Source organism: Neoarthrinium moseri (genome assembly GCF_022829205.1).
Source record: "Neoarthrinium moseri strain CBS 164.80 chromosome Unknown scaffold4_Wmoseri_CBS_16480, whole genome shotgun sequence".
Classification (NCBI taxonomy): domain Eukaryota; kingdom Fungi; phylum Ascomycota; class Sordariomycetes; order Amphisphaeriales; family Apiosporaceae; genus Neoarthrinium; species Neoarthrinium moseri.
In genome coordinates, this window is record NW_026055118.1 from 422,331 (window position 1) to 442,500 (window position 20,170).

At 52.1% G+C, this 20,170-nt stretch overlaps 4 protein-coding genes across 4 annotated transcripts; 1 reads left to right on the forward strand and 3 right to left on the reverse strand.

The window, feature by feature from the left end:
• Positions 1-737: 737 nt before the first annotated feature.
• JN550_001926 (uncharacterized protein) lies at positions 738-2,492 on the reverse strand (the record flags this gene model as incomplete). Its single annotated transcript, XM_049313164.1, has 1 exon — positions 738-2,492. The coding sequence occupies one exon, from the start codon at positions 2,490-2,492 to the stop codon at positions 738-740; it is 1,755 nt and encodes a 584-aa protein (XP_049175987.1).
• A 3,504-nt stretch (positions 2,493-5,996) lies between these two features.
• JN550_001927 (uncharacterized protein) lies at positions 5,997-8,536 on the reverse strand (the record flags this gene model as incomplete). Its single annotated transcript, XM_049313165.1, has 4 exons — positions 5,997-6,696; positions 6,748-7,533; positions 7,588-7,857; positions 7,917-8,536. The coding sequence occupies 4 exons, from the start codon at positions 8,534-8,536 to the stop codon at positions 5,997-5,999; spliced, it is 2,376 nt and encodes a 791-aa protein (XP_049175988.1).
• Positions 8,537-13,801: 5,265 nt separating this feature from the next.
• JN550_001928 (uncharacterized protein) lies at positions 13,802-14,626 on the reverse strand (the record flags this gene model as incomplete). Its single annotated transcript, XM_049313166.1, has 4 exons — positions 13,802-13,986; positions 14,174-14,231; positions 14,342-14,376; positions 14,536-14,626. 4 exons carry the CDS (start codon positions 14,624-14,626, stop codon positions 13,802-13,804), a joined length of 369 nt encoding a protein of 122 aa, XP_049175989.1.
• Positions 14,627-15,386: 760 nt separating this feature from the next.
• Positions 15,387-17,110, forward strand: JN550_001929 (uncharacterized protein; the record flags this gene model as incomplete). The annotated part of the gene is made up of 4 exons (XM_049313167.1): positions 15,387-15,748; positions 15,815-16,491; positions 16,558-16,665; positions 16,734-17,110. 4 exons carry the CDS (start codon positions 15,387-15,389, stop codon positions 17,108-17,110), a joined length of 1,524 nt encoding a protein of 507 aa, XP_049175990.1.
• Positions 17,111-20,170: the final 3,060 nt, after the last annotated feature.

A 20,170-nucleotide genomic window follows, 5' to 3' on the forward strand; every position in this document is an offset into this window, starting at 1 on the left:
GCGGCACAATGCCATTATTACTACATACAAGCTTGGCGTTGAAAATCGATCTCCAAGCCGGTATACAGATATTTCTATCACGATTAGATGGGTTGACCGGAAAGCCCCTGTGTGTGCCTGAGAGGGCGCCAACAAGACAGACAAATGAAGTCACCACTAGCATTCGAAAACTTAATCCGAGCCCTTCGGTGAATGAATACGACCAGCCTAACATTATTAGCATCATCCATATGCAAGTTTCATGTAAGTTGAACGCCTTCTTAGCAGCTTGTGCGCAACGCAATAGATTCGCATGTGGTGACGCCTTAGGGTCACTCGACGAGTGTAGAGCAGCGAGCCAGAAGAGCGATAGTACAGCGGATCTTGATCGAAAATATCATCTGTCCTCAAAAGGCATATTATACTGTGATTATAATATAATGAATTGGAACAGAGGCTCAACGTAATGAATATGGGGTATGTGGATATCATCAAGTCGTAACAGCAAGACACCAATACTTCCAAATCCTGTGCTGTGGAAATTCATCCAAACAGCCCACCCAATAATAATGACCTTTGCGTTTCCATTGTCGTTCCAGCGAAAGGAAATAGTCCGCTTGTGACCAACGTGTACATGCCCAGCATACAGAGTCGCCATCAGAATGTTTTGTCTTTCCAATAACGTCTGAAACCAAATGTGCGACCATGTGGCGTATTAACAGAATGAATAGAAAGGTGATTGAAGGGGAGGGAAAACCTTAATCGTCAACCTCTTCACCAGGGGCATCCTCTTCGCTGTAGTTGCTTGCTTGAGCCTTGCCATTCTTCTCAGGTTTCAGGGGATTGTTCAGTCTCCAATTTCCCACTCCGTCGCCCACGATAACTGCGACGTCAGGACGGCAAGCCCAGGTCGTCAGCGTTGGGTCGCTGTCGCCACCGAAGACGATGGGGTCCTCGGTTCCATTTGCTGCCTTTTCAAGGTGCTTGGCGACATGTTCCATACGTTCGTCCCAAGCCATTGGCCCATTGAAGACGAATTGGCAGCCCACGGCCGGGCATTCCATGTAGTCAGGAAGCTTACAGCGTAGTTTGTGTGCCTGCTCTTGAAGACTGCGGATACGCTCCTCCCATTCTGGTACAGTCTTCCTTTGCTTGACCTGTTTCTTGATGACAGGCGGAATGTGCATCCTTCGCAGGTGTTGAGTGTAGAGGTCTTTGCGGTTGAAGATAGCGCCATTCGGCAGTGAGTGTGTGCAAGTGACTGGCAAAGAATAGGGTCCAGATCTCCGGGACGCCCCCGTTGCTTTAGTTGGCGCGTCGGGCGAGTTGGATAACTTCGCACATGCGTCTTGCTGACATAACCAGTAGTGAAGGAGAAGATGCTGTGACGCGACATGGCGTTTCCATTCATTCTTACTGGCAAAAGTCGAGTCGCAGCCAGCGAAGCTGAAGGTACAGACAAATGGGCGGGTGTGTTGTTGTTTAATGTGTTTTTGTAGCCCACATTCGTCTTTAAAGTGGATGTCTGGGCATTGCTCACAAGGAAAGCTGCCCTTTCCAGGTAGCTTGGGGATTGACTGTTGCTTTGTGACAGGGGAGTCTTCGGCTTTGGTTTTCTTTCTCTGCGTTGAAGATTGCGTTTGTGACGGCCGTTTGCGACCTTTGGGTTGGCGACTCGTGCTCGAGCCTGCTCGCTTGCGTGTGCCCTTCGGCTTGTAGTCTCCATCGTTGTCGTTGTCGCAATCGCCAGTCTGAAAATTCTTTTCATAGAAACCATCGTCGTCTGACTCAAGTGGAGCTTGGGGATAAGTCTCGACTTGGTCAACCACAGACACGCAGATCTCGTCTTTGATTCTTTGAGATGATTCCACCGGGCTCATTTGCCTGGGCAACTGGTTTTGTGAGGACTGATAGTAAGCATTGATCTCGTAGTTGCTGTCGTTGAACATGCTAAACCCTGGAGGAAGAAAATCGGTGCTTTTCTCGTCTTCAAAGCTCTGGGAAGGCTCTTGGTAGAAGTTGACCTCCTCGGGCTTGACTATGCCGCTCAACTGCCAGGCTTGGTGTTCATTTGAGCCCCAAGTATCGCAGTGAGCTCCAAGTTGGGGCACCAGTGTGTCGTCCTGTGGCGTGGAAGGGGTATTGTCTACGCCATAGTCACTGCCACCCAATGGGCTCAAAGCGCTGCTACAAGTAGATGATAGATTGTCAGATGGTGAGTTTTGCCTAAAAGTCGCTGATGGAATCGTCGCAATCCCGTCGAGGATTTTGATGCTGCCTGCGGTGAAGACTGCTTCAGGACTTGGATGTTGGATGTAAGAGAGTGTTCCTTGAGCATGGGGTGTTGATGATCGTGGCATCTGAAGCGGGTTCCAGGGGCTCAGACAGCGAAGCGCATGCTGGCTTTCTAGTTCTGGGTCAACGATTTGGTTGTTGACGCTGTCCATGACTGTATTGCCCATTTGCCATGGGGACGACGTGGGGTCTGGGTAGTGGTAAGGTATGTACGCCATACTCGCACTTTTGCCTTTGATATAGATGTGAAGTGCCGCAATGAGTTTGGCCTCGGGGTCAAGTTGAATTTGCTGTTAATAGACCAGAGTAGAATGGAAATGGGTAGCTATGGGCGGTTGTAAGTGCGCTGTGGTGCTGTTGCTCGCGTCTTGTTTGCCGAGTTGCGACGCAGACCTTAGAGTCTGGTCAAGGAATTGTGTCCGAGAACGATGGCCCCTGAAGTGAACCGCCAATACTCGGGAATGAGGAACGGCGGGATTAAGTACAGCATCCAAATGGGTGTAAGTGGGAAGCTCCAAAGACGACTAGTCTTTCAAGAACTAAGGATGGATACAATAGGTATTATGAGGCGGAGCAACAAGTTCGAAGCACTGGTTTCCAAGAGACTCAGATGACTCGAGAAACCTTGCACTTAACTACTTTTACCAACACCGGATTAGTGATAGATGGTCGCTCAGGGTGCTCTACTCTTCGAACAGGAGGGAAAGTGACCCACGCAGAGCCGCAACAAGTACTTTGTACCACCCCCCTTCCAGACAATGGGCTGATCATTGGCCGAGTCGTTTTGCTTTTTCCCCTACCCCTTCTACTTGAACGCCAGGCGCTTCGCCAGGCGCCATGGTGCATGACACCCCTGGTGCTGACAGCGCATCCTTTCTGAGTGGGTATCTGTGTGTTGGACTTATGCAGTGCCCTGCACAATTAAGTAGTAGGGATCGATGCCATGTTACCGAGTCCCAGAATGTGCATGGTCCGCGAACCACAGCCATGGACGTGCCTATCAATCCATGCCTGAAAAATCTCTTCGTACTTTGAAATGTCTGTGGATCAGTGAGAGCTGCAGGAGGTACCGTATTTGGCTTTGGCAGCATGATCACTATTCCAGATGGTTAATCTCCACTTGGATAAACCTGGAAGCCACGGCAAAGAGCGCAGGATGTAGAAAAACCGCTTGACAAATGCAGTGAAAGGTGGCTGGACCGGACTCGGGACGTGAGGCAGACGGCGGGCACAATTGCTCTGAACCTAGCCTAGGCAGAAAGCCTGCCTAGACTTATGATCGGGTTTCTGCAACGTGTCGGCGATAATGGGCATTCCCCGTGATCCCCCGATGGATCACGACACCTGAGTCCCAATCCAAGCCTAGTATGCAATCTCTATCGAGGCCATCTCGGCACATTCTGTGCGGTGCCTGCGTGTCATTCTTGCCGCGAGCTTGCGCGCCCGGTCTGGGCGGAGAAAGCACGTCAATGGATCGAGGGTCGGCCTCGGACCAATGGCAGAAGCCCGCTGGGATCGTTCTTGTCTCTGGTCGGAATCCAATCCTCTGGGCCGTGTTCCCCGCCGCCCGCAGTGGGTAGATTGGGTTGCTTCCAGGTTGTTCGTGGGCAGATTGGAATCATGAGGGCATGAAACAAGTGGAAGTATAGTAGCCCGCGGGACCTGGAAGTTCTTCGCATAGTTCGAGTTCGACATGGGAAATGCTTGCAACGGATCCTGGGATCTGCGCGGGACTTTTGGCACTCTACAGCTTCACTGCATTCCCCGTCGACACTAAGCCCATCAACCTGGACCTGGACTCCACGCCCAGATAGCGTGATAGGAAGGGGAAAAAATACAGCCCCCACCCCATTGCCCATCACGTTACCCCGGCTCGCCCCCGGGCTGTCGTCCTGGTCGTGTTCGAAGCCTTTCCCAAGACGGTGCAGCTGAAGCCATCGGCGGCTACCTCTGCTAAATTGGAGAAAGGACGCTGCGCTGATCACTGCTACTCCTGCACAGGCCCAGCACGTCGCAATCACGTTGGGTCCAGGGCCTTCGGAGCTGCCGTCTGTGGTTCCCATTCCCCCATTCCACACATCCTCCTAAGACCCGACCAGCGCATTCATCCCATCGAAGATAATGAACCATTCCATGGATGTGGGGGACTTCGGCCGCAATCCACGGTACCATACCCTTTGGGAATATGAGGTCGTGCTATTCCCACAGCCCGGATCAGCGCTAAGCCCACTTACGGCGGGGCGTCTGCCCGCGGGTTCTTCCAGATCGCTAGCGACGTGCCTAGCGGCGACACTACTATGGCACACTATCTATCGGGGGACTATCTGTGGCGCTCACCGAACGACCCGACCTCAGGCATCCAGTACGTACTACAGTACTTGGATACCTCGAGGTCCAGTAGGTGGCAGGTGGGTAACCCAAGGTGGGCAAGCAAGCCGCCAAGCCAAGGCAGCTAGAGGCTCGTTGTGAGGCCCGTTTTGAGGCCCCTCGGGCACCCACTCCACCACCTCCCCGGCTGCGACCTATAGTCACTATGCCTCGTTGATAGGCCCGCAAAGGCGGTGACTCCAACTGCAACCTACTGGATGAGTTACCTTCGTGTCTATCGCATAGCTCGATTTGCATACTCCGTGCGCCCATCACACTATCCGCTACGTCGCCTACAACGTCGCGTCACGTACATAGTACGTACGCATGTAATGCCCCTACCGGACTTGCCTCTCTGCCTCTTTCTTCCCGCCCGTGGCTCCAATCGAGGCCAAGAAGCCAGGACGATTGGGGGCCCAAAATTAGTTAACCACCCTTCCGCCGTACTTTTGTCTCCCGGCGTACTCCAGCCAATGGCCCCCAAAGTGCACTTTGGCCAAACCCACCTCAGCATGCTTCCCTAGTCCTTGGCTGGAAACGAGGTTCCGGAGGAATCATTGTCAGTCTCGAGGTGGAGGATCCGTGACACGCGAGAATTTCAGCGTCACATCCTCATCCCGGGACAGCTTTGAGGAAACAAACAAAAAGTACTGTCCTTTCGAAAAGTCCCCCCCTGGGAAAACACGTGGTAATGTGGCTGCAGTGGGTGAAAGGACTCTGCATCATTTGCTCCGCTTCCTTCTGTCAGCATTCCAGAAGAAGATGTATGAAAAGGAGCCGCAATCCAACACAGCCTCAGGCCTGAACAAATGCCGACCCAAAGATTGAGCAGTTACCTAAGGTAGATATGCATGGCTTCGTCATCGGGGCCTGTTTCGTAGAATTACCCATGTTACGCCATTCGGGACCGCCTGACTATATTGGCTGTGCCGTCGGCTATAGGCGTCCGCAGGATGCCACAGGCAGGTCCTCGCGATCTCGATAGGCGCAGAGGCGCATGGAAGTTTACCTAATCAAATCAACCAGAGCAGATCTTTACACGATGCGCTGTGGTCAAGCTTTCGGAATTGATTGGTACCCTATCAGAATGCAGCTCTCGTCGGTTGCCCTTGTGCTTACGGCATCATGGCCACGAACATGGAATGCAAATATAGCAGCTCAGACATAGCCGATAGGCCGGTCATGACCCAACGTTACTAATGAAGAACCACACCGCTACGTAACCCGCAACGCCAAAACATTCCCGGGGTATCCTCAAATGCAATTGCTGCAAAGAACGTGCTGACATGAGCCGCTTATGCACTGCACGTTGAACCTGCGGGTGTTACCCTCACCGCATTGGCACTAACATCAGGTCAGACTGCTGGGAAAATCAGAGGCTCTGCGATATGCATGCTTACACATTTCGTGACTGTGCCATCGTTTTTTGTTCGTTTTGCGTGCCGAACGTCTCCAGCACTGTCGGCTTTCCGTTTGACCCCAGTGCTATGGCCACCGTGCCTAGGAACGCCGATGCTGGTCATCGCCCTTCTCGAGATAGAAGCCAATGAACCCTCTGGAAGGTCACCATTTTCGGAGTCAGAAGTAGAAGCATCAATGGCTGGAGGCGCATCTGGATCCACGTTCTTCCAGTCGTCTATCTGCTTCAGAGACATGCCGTTGCGCCCGGCTAAGTGGTCATCGATGTGGTTGAATCGCTCGGTCCAGGCATGGAGTCCTTTCTGTTTGATCCTAATAATATCTTGACAGAACCCGCACCAGAACCTTGACTCGCAATTTCTTCCCACGCGACAATCTTCCAGCTTTTTCTCGACGTCTTCAGTCGTGAGTTGATGATTGTTTGTCAAATGCTGTCTGAACAGCTCTCGTCGATGACTGACCTTGCCGCAAGGTTCAGCCGTTGTTGTTTGAGACATGTTTACATCGCATTTCCAGATGTCCAGGAGAAAATGCTGGCTGTTTTCATGTCGCTTCCAGTCATTCTTGCTACCAAAGCGTTTGTTACAGCCATGAAAAGTACACCCGTACGGCTTCTCATGACGTTTCATATGCTTCCTGTGGCTTGTCAGTGGCACTCACTAGATCACCCGTAAGCCTTTCACTCACTTTAACTCACAGCGCCGAGCAAAGGTCTTCGGACATTCGGAGCATGAGTTTTGCGTATTTTGCGCATCTTGAATAGCGTTTGCGGGGCCTTCCGTTCTCTTATCCTCCGTAGCAAGAGCTATTTCTTTCTTGTAACCAAGTTCTTCGAGCACGCCACGGCTCTGCAGAGTCTCGAGGACTTGTTTGATCTTATCCGGATCCTTCAAGTCAATGATAAGAGACGAAACATCAGCGGCGGAGGGCACTGGGGCCCCTTTCCCGTCTGACAGAGGCTTCCTGTCACCGGCCAGCGGCGATTGCGAATCTAGCATTTGATTACTGTTGACAGGTGACGGGTCTAGGGAGCCTCCATACACCGTAGTTGCGTTGTCCTTGGAAAGAGAAGGTAGCTTGTGAGCCACGGAGTGTTGGCTCAAATCTCTCGGTGATACATATCGTTGATCGCAAAACGCGTCCAATCCCGAATCTGGGAAGGATGAGATGGTGTTATCGCGCTCCGATGATGGACTACCTTCAGCTGAGTCTGTTATACCGACTTTAGTTCTCGAGATCACATCAGCTTGCGGGTTCAGGCTTCGGGCTCCTTCCACTGGATGACTGGCCATTTGCCTGTTTGTAGCCGCATCTGGTGATATATCAATGACCGAGCTTGCGTTGGCACCTTGAGACCAATATCCTTGAGAGAAATGGTTCTGCATTCCCGGGCTGAGCTGATAGTTGTATTCCACATGTGTCGGTTGCATCCCGACGAGGTCCGTTAGGACATCCTGTTGGGGGGGTGGTTGCCTACAGCCGTTAGTCTTCTAGCGAATGCTAAATATATCAGTTCAGGGGACATACTGGAAGACGTATTTTTCTAGGTCATCATCTCCAACCTCCTGTCGATGGACACGTTTGATATGTGCCCTGAAGTTATCCGCCCTTGGCCATACTTTGTCCTTGTTTCGGCAGGCACCGTGGGTACAGCGATAACGATTCCCCGTGGCAGACTCGGCAGGATGTACACTCCTTTTGTGGCGGTCAAGGTCATTGCTCGTGCTGAACCCTTCGCGTCGGTTGCATCCGGGTACATCACAAACGTGCGGCTTGGTATGCCTTTGCTTGTGTTTTCTGTGCAGGATTTTCTGTTATTGATCTGGCCAAGCTACGCTCTTGTCGAGATTACTTACTTGAGCTCAGAGTTAGTCTTCAGCTTCTTCTGGCATGTCTCACAGGTCAGCTCCTTCCCTTCTGACGGGGCTGCGCGGGATAGAGCAGGCTGCTGCCCTTGTGCCTGAGGCCACTGCCTTGGATCCAGATTGAAGCTTGCTTGGAACTGAAGATCCGAGAACTGTCCAGCCAGGCTCTGAGTGTCCTGACTCTGATCCATGCCATCATCACGGCAGACAGAAGCTGTAGCAATGCTTGGTTTCGCGCCATGACTCCCATACCCGGAGTCTGAGGGCATAGCCCCGGGAGGAAGAGTGTCGCATTCCGACGGCGATATGCTCTCACGATACGTTCCGGAGAAGACAAATCCATTTCCCCTGCTTGCGGCGTTGAACCGGGAGGACGACTGCTCTCCTGGTGGCGCGATGCCCTTCGGAATCCATGGTCCATCATTATTCGTATACCATTGTTCCAAAGGATTAGGGTCCACAGGACGGACTTGGCGGTCATAAGGGCCCACCAACGTCCGGTTGGATGTGAACGGATTCGTGAGAAGGCTCGTGCTCATATCCTGCATTCCGATGAGGTCTTGCGAGCGGGCAAACATGGCAAGTTCGACAGGCCTTGAGGAACTCTCCATTGCATTGCCATCACGATTTCCCGGCGAATACGGCAAGTGATCAGCCATTAGAGAGCAATGTGAGCAAGGTGTTGGATGACACGCAGTCCGCCGGAGCCCACGGAGGCGACAAGTAGAAATGCACCGGCAGAGCTGATGAACCTCGGTCGCAACCAGATCCTACTCCGTGAAGCTGGTACTAATGTTCCGATGAGTAGGGAAGGCGGCGAGGGTTGCCGGGGGATTAGCAATGAAGCGCACGTATGCGAAAGGCGCCTTTCGATAGCTAAGCACCATGCAAGTTAGCCATGACGTCGACTTGCTAGTTATCGAGACTCATTTGCGCGCAGCGGTTCGAGGTTCATTGGGGCCGGGCAACACGGTGATCTATGTGGAAGAGAAGGTAGCGAGGGGAGGCTTGGGCTCTGGGGGTAGGGAGAGCTGCGAGTGACAATTGAGAGGCGGACTGACAATTGAACGAGGGGTTAGCAGCGCCCGCGGGGGGGCGCACAACGTCTCGAGTCTCTTGGTGCTTGCTTGGATCTATCTAGTCAAGAGGTGCTCATTGATTCATTGGCTTGAAAATGATGATTACTGGGCGGGACGAGCGGCGTGGACGGTTGAGAGGGGGCGGGTGCTGGTACAGAAAAGTCTCGGGGGGCGTTTAGGTCAGCATTGGCTAGACTTGCACCCGTTTGCCGTCGTTGCATTCGCCGACAACGCAATTGCGATGGACTGGTGCGCAGCTCGGTGTCGGCGTCGAATGGCGAGACGACAAGCAAACGACACAGCAGCAGATGGCGTGTCCCTCTAGATTAGCCGAGCTGCGTGGCAGTGCGATTTGCGTCGCGGTTGTGGATGGAGGGAGAGGACAGGCACCAGAGATGGTGACGGCAATGCTCGCGACGAGAACAGGACACCGCGGCGGCAGCGTGGTAATAAGGCAACCACCGTGGATGCGAGGAGAGAGTGAGGCGGACAGAGAATTGCACCCAATCCAATCCGAGACATTTGATTCACTCACGTCGGTCATGCAATCGACTCGTTTTTTCCTCGGTGACTGGTGTGGTACCGCTCAATCGGCTGCCTGGTGGCGGCGTTTTTGGTGAGCAACACACCAATGAAATGCTGGCAACTGGGCACCGAGCCTCGTTGGCATCTCTGCAGCAGTCGGAGCTTGCGGACGCAGCACGGGCTGCTCTATAGCCGGGCGACGTGCGTTGGCCTCCTACAAATCCTGGAAGTCCACGGCCTGATTCAAGAATCTCCGATCCCAAGGGCTCCATGTCCCTGGTAGAAGCCCGATCCACCAAGTCAACGAACGGCATTCGCCCGTCCCTATAATGGACGGCGCAGTCGACCGCCGACGCGGGGAACATGCTTACGCAAGCAAACCTGGCTTGCACCTTTCCATTGCAATTCGGGCCACAACGGTTTCTCTGGGTCTCATGCTGTCCGACCTTCCGTGACGGCCATTTCCTTCACGGGCCAGACCGGGCTCTTCGGTTTGAAAACGCTGTTGCCGGCAGATGATACTGTAGGATCGTTATTAACCGTACACCAAGATACTGCTTTTGGTTGCTGACAGCGAAAATCGACGTCGAAGTTACACATAGGGCACGTCTTGTACTTCGAAAGTACTGCTAAGCTTTGTCAGGAGGTCCTCAGGCAGCGTCATCAGGCCATAATTAGATTAATTGTTGGTATAAAGTTCTAAACAGCGTGACCTGCCATTGAATGCTACAACACTCCTCCAACCACAGTCCATATCTTGTGTTGAATTGGCGATAGGGGCCATCTTGAGGCATCTTTCCGATCATCACTGGATGAGTGCCTGCATTCGGAGAGAAATCATTGGCAGCAGTATCATTGTAATGCCACCGAAATGGGCAAATCAGCTTCTTTCCACCACTATAAGCGGAAGATGTAATGCTCCCTGGCGTACCATTTCAATTCTGGTCAATTAGGTTCTGGAATGTAGACCTGTGCGATTAGGTGTTCATACCCACGATGAAAGCTAACACGATCCTGATCACATGACATGGACAGCTCATGAAGACTTGGTCGCCCTTATGCCGGTAATTACGTGCTGGACCTGGATGGTTGAACTACAGGCTCTAGACTCATGTGCGTCCTGAGAGAGCCATCAGGTGAAGTAGTCTAGATCGTGGACAGGCATATCGGAGGAACCATGTCTGGGCACAAATCATCGCTGCCCCTCCTTGTGCCCTCAAGCACGACAGTGATGTGACATGATCCAACAGTCTATATGCTATTTGCCGCTCCCTACTGGCCACGGTTTCGTCTATGGCTAGCTACACTTGATTGTCTTCGTGATTTCTCCACGGAGAGTTTCATGCAAGCAGCCCCGTCTCGTTGCACGCAAAGAAGTAGTCAATAATGCAATGTGCTAGAGAACTGCGTGGCTTTTGAGCTCAGCTCTACCAATCGTCAAAAGTCTGTCTCTCACGTCTTCTCGCAGTCACATCTCATATTTGTGCCATGTTGCCATCCTATGCCAAGACTAGATGCGTGTTTGCTTCTGTCATATTCCCTTGACGGCCCGCGCCGCGTAGTGGGTCTAACAGTCAGGAAACCTACTTCACTAGGGAACAACAATTGCCGAGCAAGGGCCATACCGGGTAACCGGGTTTGTTCCCCAGGAATGTTCAGATCAATGACTCTGGAAAGGCTTGGGCAAGAACCCGCATGATGCACGCGACTTATCATCTATCAAAGTCTCTTCCGTCGTCTCATGATCATATAATGAGATGACGATAATGGAAAATAACCTGACTGCAATGTGTGGCAGGGCAAGTTTGGGGAGTGGGAAAATACTTGTATGTCTCCAGCTCCCGACTTCAGGACCCAGCATTCGTCGCCATGAGCGTGGCCCCCACAAGGAAGGCGGGAGCACCAATGGCCTTATGAAACTTCAGGTCTAAGAGTATGCACAGCGATATGCGGCTCAAGCAAGTGGCAAGGGCCGGACCCTGGACTGTTGTTTGGTCCGTCTATCACACCACGACTCTTCGATGACGGCTTGCGAGGGTTATTGCCTGTTATGTGATGTATCAGTTTGCGAGGTCTGCGTAGAGTGACTTGGACATGGTGCCAAAGCCTGGAGACATCATGGCTGATGTAATATGGCACTCCACAAGAATGTGCATATCCGCTGGTCGTCGCTCCATCGTGTTCAACATTGCATTTGCATCTCAACGTGGCATTTACTACGACCTGCAGCATGGAGATATTAAAGCATAACCCGCGGCGGCTCCGCGAAAGGGGGTTGTTCTGCGGTAGAGCCTGGAAAACCAGACTATATAAGAAATGGCCTGGCTCGAGGTATCAACAGACCAATGAATACAAAGGCTTATCAGCAAATCTAGTCAGTCTGTTTCTGGCGTGATATAGGTGAGCTTCATTACTTCGGTCATGTTCGTCCATTCCTGATATACCGCAGTGGACTGCTCTAGGAGCATATCTTAGAGACCTAAAATTCGGCACGTCCACGAAGAACATTTTCCCAGCCCATCATGTGCGACTGGGAAGAATTTCTATTCGAATGTGGCCACTCTACAGTCAGGCTGAAGTCCTACTGTCACTTCGCCCGGAATGACCCGAACCACCAGTGCCTGGGGGTTAAGGTCCTGCGAGACTCGTGGAAGCAAGATGGCCAGCTTTGCGAGTCGTGTATCTCTGACGGCTACCGTTTCGACGCAGCAAGCAGAATGATTTGGCGTCTTGCAGGGAACACGTATCAAAATCAACGCATACAAGGACGGGGCCGCAGACGCTAGAGGTAATATTTATGCCAACGAGCCCTTTGCCAACCTTATAGCTGATGAGCGTCGTACAGCATCGTATGGTGGTTATAGAGTGACATAGTGCAGGTCTTGGCAGGTGTTTCCACCCTTGAAAAGTAAGGTTTCCTGTTAGAATGGTGCATCGGTTGGGCCCGGTAGTGTCGTCGGGTTGTCAAGTATGGGGTTTGACGAGTCTATTACCACCGATTCATGTTGTTATTGATGATCGTGGTGCTAAAGGAACGGTGGTATTACAAAGCGTATAGAAGCCTGTATTCCAATTTTGCAGTGCACTGTTGCACAGAAAGGACAACATAGTTGATTATGCGATCAAGTAACACGGCTTGTTTTGCCCCATCTTCGAGAGAGAAGGTTTCCCGGATCGAACGCCACTGTGCTTCGAGCAACCTCAGCACGTTTTTGACATGTACCGTGTGTTTCTATTTCTTGATTGCGGCGCGTAGAAGGCTGTTTCATGGAGATAGAAATATGCGATCGAGTGCCACCATCCTGGGCATCGCGTGGCCACGGTGTCACAACACCCTCTAAGAACCATTCGGCTCCAAGAAAGCTTCTTCATGTAATCGGAACCGGTGCCTACCCGTATTGTGACCTGTTTGCGGCGGCTCCCGGTGGCTTTTGTCATAACGCCTGGTCTTTGTAAGTCGATCGAGGCCATAGTTGCAACCCTTGAATTACGAGGCTTACTCTGCTTCATCCAATCTCTTCAAATAAATTACATCGGAATAGCTGAGTTACGGAACATCGCCCTTCAACTGATGTAGGACGGCTGGTTTCACGTATTAGTGCCGAAAAGGAGCTGCATTGGCTGGCTGTCTTCTATAGTACCACCTCTAATCTGGGCCCCACGATATGAAATGTCGTGAGGCGTGTACCAAATCTGGAAGTGAATAGACGTAGCTAGTGAGAAATTTCAAGGATTCTGTCAAACGTATTAGTCCACTGGAGCGAGGTACCATGAATTGGGAGGAAAATGGGAGCTGCTATCATGTCCTGCTTTACCTTGGTAGCATATTATTAGCCATGACGAAGGAGCTAATCGGAGTTGAATATAGACTGACTTCCAGTTGTGTTCTCTAAGGTCGGGTTAGGGTCATGGGCGGTCTGACCTTTCATTGAGTATGGCAGCTTCGTTTTAAGCTTGAAGTAACACATCAGGGGCTTTAAGTAAACCCGCCATGTGGACTGCGGTATATCATCAGTATTCGTGGATGGTTTCAAATCATGCAAAATGGCTTACTGCCTCCGGAATGTGGAAGCCCAAGTGTAACGGTTTGGTTAGGCTGTCTGCAAACTCTACCTCTACCATGTTACCTCCACGCCACAGACACAAGTCTGCTGCGTCTGGAATAGAACAAGCTTGTACAACTGATGAGCCCCCTTGCGTCAACGAATACCATCCAGATCCGCGCGTTCACGACGTTGCCGGGCTTTAGTGAGCCAAGATCATCCAAAAACTCTAATCTTCCAAATTGGTTGCACCCTCAACGATTCCGACCACATTATACCTCTTGGAGAAGAATGTGTTCCAGTCGTTCAGAGTGGATTTCTCCTTTTCATCCAGATCCTTCCACTCTGGAAGGACATCCTCCGGCTTAGTCGACGTCTTGGCTAGAGCTCTTGAGGCGTCCTTGCCGGCGAAAACTACAAGTTTGTTAGCAAACATATTTCGATATCACGTTGTGAAACAAAAGGGCGATGCTTCAATAGAGAGAAGCCGCACAGCCATTCCTGCCCAAAGAGATGATATGGGTGCAAGGACTCTGGTAATCTCAGGCCTGCAGTCCTCCCAGAGTGCCATGGCAGCCCAACAATTCGGGGCAAGACTCACCGTGGTAGGAGCCCCCGGGTTGGTACATCTTGTTGCCCGTCACATCATATACCTTGCCCTGCAAAAGTTCGTCAGCATTTCAGACCCAGAGGCGTCACGCTGGCCTTCGGGCTTTGCCGCTGGCTGTCCGACATGACACGGGGCGGTGTGCGCTCAAGGACTGAATACCTTAATGGCAACATAGCACTTCTTTCCTTCCGTTCCTTTGGAGAGTTGTCAGTCAAACGAACATGCATGCATGGAACAACAAACATCCGCGGACAGTCTGTCGCGATTGGCGAATCTCTGGTTCGGATCGTTCCGTCGACAAATGCGCGCGACTCCCGCGGCGTCATGGATCACAACTGGAAAGAGGTTCTTACCATCCGCGTTGGAGAGTTCCTCACGAGACAGAGGGTCACTCTTGGGAGGGTCCAGGTTCACCGGGACTTTGGGCTCGAACTTGCCAGCCATGACGACTAAGCGTGGGGTGAGGATCGGTGTGGGCAAAGGATTGACGACCTTGCGGCGCACCCCGCAAATCACAACGAGAGACTCGTGGACGCTGAGAGAATGGAGCAGGATGTCGAAGCTGCTAATCACCAGACGATCTGCCAGTCAAGACGCGTATATGGCGGAAGGCTCAATGGGATGCAAAGCCGAAGCAGAAAGGGTTTGGTTTCCAATTTCGCCCAGAATCCAAGTCAACCTGCTTCGAAATGCTTGGGGTTCGAGACAAGGTGATGGGGATGCATTCCAGTGGGGCAGCCCAAGCCGAGGCTAGGGGTCCTCTTAGTGGCTCCTTGCGTGCTCCCTCAGGTAACTTGTGCGATCGAGCAACTACTGTAGCTACCTACTCGAACATCCGTAGGTTATCTAGTACATGAATCGGGCTCCAGGTAGACTGCATGTATGAAAAGAAAAATTGAAAAGAGCAGCCCATATCATCAAGTTTCACGTCGAGTCCTCTGATTGACCCATCTCTCTATATTCGGGTTCGTCGCTGGAGGCGTAGATGTGGTGGATTTTACGCCCGCTGCTGGGCAACCTCGCCAGGGTCCAAGCTCCCTCCTGGTAGCTACGGCGCAGAAATAACGGGTCGCGGATCACAAATCGTCATTCCCGCCCACTTCACTCAGGATCGTCGACATCGAATTGCCAAGTCCAACGCAGCCCGGGCTTTGAGATGTTTCCCTCGCAATAGCTCAATCGCTCCAGCATCCAGCCAGCCGTAATGTCTGCGATGCGCCTCTACGCGGCCCGGCCGCTGAGCGGCATCTGGGCATCCCATGCCGGGCGCCCGGCCCTCGCCCCGGCATCTCGATTCTGTCGGGCCAATACACGCAGTCCAAGTCTGGATCGACTTGCAGAGACCATCGTCCTCGCCAGATTCCAGCAGAGGCGACTTCAATCAACCTCAGGAGGAAGCAAGCGTCCGCCCGAGTTCTCGCAGCCTCCCAAGCCGTCGCTAAAGCTTCTGTTCCAAGCTCTGCGCCAGAGCTTGAGTCTTCGCCCTTTAGTTGGCGCTTTTCGCGGACAAAGCTTCCGCAAGCTGTATAGACAGAGTCCAGAGGAACTCGTCATCGCCATTGTCCTGTATGTGCTCTACGTTCCAACAAGATGAGCTCAAGCGACTTGAAACTGACCTTGGCGCTTTGCTAGCTTGTCAGGTATCTCCGTCATAGTTGTCTATGTGGCCTACACATATTTCAACTACTTTCAAGCCGAGCAGTTCACCAGATTCCCCCCCGATGTTGCGAAATCTATGCGGCGCGCCTTGTACTATAGCAACTACAGCCTAGACCCGAAGTTGGCCCTCAAATACTACAAGATGGCACTGGAGCAATGCGATCGAAACGGTATAGACCCATTCTCAGACGGGGTGCTGGGCATCAAAATCCAGTTGGCTGCGTGGCTAGAAAAGCTCGGAAGCTACCAAAACTCCATTGACGTGCTGGAGGTCTTGCTTCGCGATTGCCAGACATGGGTCGACAAAATGGAGCAGACTGCGCGAAGTGGTCTCATTGACAAAGCTGGTAATCTCATCGAGGCACCCAAGCCGCCGCAGAAGAAAGAAGAGTCTTCGGATGCCGAAGAGGAAGTCCCTGAAAATCTCTGGGCCAAGCGCACAAGAGTTCTGGGCAAAATGGTTGGAATCAGCGTAAAATTGGGAGAGCTCTATGCCGACGAGCACGTTCTCAAAAGTGATGCCGCCGGGGAGCGTCTGGTCTGGGCCGTCGAAACTGTACTGAAAGAGCTCCAGCGCCGACAGACCGAGGGGGTCAAGGAAGGAGAAGGTGACTGGATGTCACCGGAGCAGATTGGCGGTGCGCTTGAAGGTAAGATTGACTCTCGAGCTCGCGCGGGCTTTTTTTTCTTGATTCACTACTAACGCAACTGCATAGCTTTGGCAAATCACTACGAATCGAAATCCCAGCACTACCTGGCGGCACCTCTTTACCTTCAAGCGCTGACTTTGTCTCCTCCCAAGAGCTGCCACACTGCTGTCTTGAGTAAGTCAAAACACTGCCAATCCGTCTATACACCATTGTGTCAATTCTAGGTGGCTAACGCTTCGAAGTGAACAACTTGGCAATATCATTAGCTCAGCAACCAGTCGCTGTACCGGGAGGCATGGGCGTGGCGGATTCAAAAGATCAAGTCCAGCCTACAAGGGCATCACTTCTTGCAAGTGCTCGATCTTGGGCACTTCAAGCTCACGCAACGGGGTCCAAGGTCACCGGGGACGACCGGACTGAAGAATGTGACGAAGCCTGTGCTGTTGCTCTGTGCAACCTCGGAGAGATTGCAGCCATGTCTGGTGATATGGAAGAGGCGAAGTCTAAGTTCAAGCAGAGTTTGTCACTGAGCAGGCGCATAGGATTCGCCCCGGGTGTCACTCAAGCTGAAGATGGACTGGCAGCCGCCTCGATCAAGATCCCGCCGAGATCATCCTGAACCAGGTAGAGCCGATCTGCAATGGCAACACATTTCGCCGATAAGGTCTGTGTGGGTCACAGCTCCTACTGTCCGACTTGCAGCTAGGGCGGGGTCCTTAATGAATACGGGGAGTTTCAAGGATCTGGGAAAGTACAGATATGTACACTTGCTATTCTCCATTAGATCACTCAGGGGCCATGCAAGGTGAATTAGCGCCTGATCTCAAGCCGCGGTTTAGACCCAGAGCAGCCTGGTTGGAATTACGGCATCAGTAGTGTAAGAGGGTACTTCTGTAATGGTCAGCAAGCTTCATGTAGTCTGACTTGCCCATAGCTTTCTATGCTGGAAAGTTCCGAGCAGAAAGAACACGGGCGGCTGATTATAGCTCTCATTGGACAAAGTAGAGAGCACGGCTGTTGTATACTATCTTGTAATAGAAGGATCACAAGCTTGGAATTCTGTAGCTCTCCTTGAAAATGCTTAAAGACATGAGATGGCAGTGTAAAGCCTTTCTCTTTGTGCTTCGGAAAAGAAGAGACACCAGCGCTGTAAGAGCCAAGTCGCTTAGCACAATCTTCAACTAAGCCTATTCGTCGCGGAATGTGACCAACGATCGATCGGCTAGGATCGGGTTGGCCTGACATTTATTTGCACTTGACTCTTCATGTCCAAGTGTCAGTACATTCCTTTTATGCGACATAAGGCATGGACAACGATATTCACAACCGCACCGGTCATGCACAAAGGGTCCACTCGTACGAGGCTGGGCCTCGGATCACTCCAAGGGCACTGAGTACAACTCTGGCTTTGGGTTGAAACGTGGCTACATGTTGCCGAAGCATGACTTACATGAAGAAACGCGGGAGTCTGGCTATTCCAGTGATAAGAGCAGCGGTCAGCAGAGTGTCAGCAAGAGTACCGTTCAAGTGTCAGGCGGATCCTAGAATCGATACTCCGCTCCTCAGTCCCCTGTTTGTATGCGCCATGATACTCATGCCTGCTGTTAGAACCGACTAACTCCAGTGGAAACTACTGCCCACGCACAGGCTACCTATCTGCCCAGATGGCCGACGCCGGTACCCGTTCGCGGGAGTGCGGGCAGGTCCCTGCAAGTCTGATGGCTATCTGCAAGAGAGGGGTATACAGGCCCAATGGCTTACATACGCGACAAGCGAGCATGTTATCACGAACTCGACATCTGGCGCAGTCGACCTGTATCCCCAGGTATCGAAAGCAGGATCTCCGGTCAGGGCCAATGACAATCCCCGCCGGCGGGGAATGGCGGAAAGATGCCCGCTTGCCCGAGCTTTCCACACGGGGGCCCTGTCTTGAGTGGAGAAGGCAATGCTATCGCTGTTCCTCAGGATGCTCTGTTCTGCTGGGCATTCGTCCGGGCGATAGGGCTGTGTGAAAGTATTCAGGTGCATCTGTAGGACAGAGATTGGGGCGGAAATTGGCCGGGGATAGACTGCCTCGTGGCCTGGTCACCTGGTGTACGTGCCGTTGAACTGCCTATATACGCTGCGCGCATTCAAGAGCAACGCCGTGGCCAATTCGCGGTGTACCACAATCTGGGCTTGGGCGTCGGCAATGATCGTTTCGACTTCCGGGGTGTGAACTGGGGTTGAAGTCCCTGCATACGCGGGACTATTCGTGCTATTTCGAATAGATGTTGTTGGGCACCCAAGCGTGCCTATCTGCACACTACCCTGCTCGTACTATGTAGATGAGTCCATGATGCCTACCAGGCCTAACGAATGTTGGAATATCGCAATTATAGACCGCACAATGAAGCTGGTAAACCGCCGGGATTCTGACTGCATTGAAACGCTTCTAGGACCCTGTGGTACCCAGCGAATTCGGCGAGGTTGCCTAGGTGTCTACACGCAAGATGTACGGCGCAGTTGAGGAAGGATCAGTGCCCTAACGCTTGACACGCACATACGATCATCACCACCGCAGTCTTCGTATGGCAACTAGCCCTTAACTCGATGCCTGACTGTTACTGATCCTGGGACACTGCCTGATAGGGCTGAAAAGAGAAGCATGCGAGATTGAATGCGATGTGTGCCACAAGGTCTATCGGTGGACAATCCTTCGGCGCGGCATACATCCCAATTTGGTGATTTGTTCGGTGCACACGGTTTCAGCAGCAGTATCCCCGTATGAACAGACCATCCAGTAGGATTCATTCCTTTTCCTACCAATCAATCCACAGTGTTCCAAGGTCTTGGCAAGCTTCGGTTCTATAACGCGCCGCACCCCGACATTCAAGATACTCCAGGGTCCCGTCTCCAGAGTATCAGGACATCCATAAGCCACCGCATGGCCATTGGTGGCTTCTCTCATGCTGATTCTGGAAGAAAGCGCTGGGCACAGTTGGTAAGAGCATTGTGAAGGTCCTCGTGGCTGGCTTTTCGGGTCATGATTGCCGACTGGCAGGGCTGAAGCGAGGAATAGCAGGGGAATACTTTGTTCTGGGATTGGATTCCAACTTCGGTGACAAAGGCAGGGGGAATTCTGTATCATATGCAATGTACTTTTAAGTGCTTGTGGGGCATCACTACACGCCCAGGATCCTGGTATTCGATCTGAGTTCCTGTCTTGACTGGCAGCTCGGGGATGGGAAAATGCGAGCGCGATGGATAAGTTATCACGATATGATTGATTTCGTTCATGCCGTTCAGCAACCCCGACATAAATAACCAAGTCAACCTTGTCGCCTCTGTGAGATCTTCCCGCAATTGTTGGTTCTTTCGGGGTATGCACGAATGAGAGAGATGAAAGGAGAGCTAGGTGGTGTACTCATTAAGACACACCCCACGTGCTGTATATGTGTAGTCGTAACAAACTATGTAGGTTGCAGAACATCTATGTGTTGGTTGCCCCAGATGGGCAACCCGTAAAAGGGCCTAGGAGGCTACGATGGCTCGAGAGTTGCAGATCAGTAAACCACGATTTACAACTCCTGATATGACACTGTACTCACAGGTACCCAAATAAGTATCTACATAGGTAGGTCGTCATTATGAGCCTGTCAGAACAGGTGAATTGCAGTAGGCGCATGTGGACCGGATG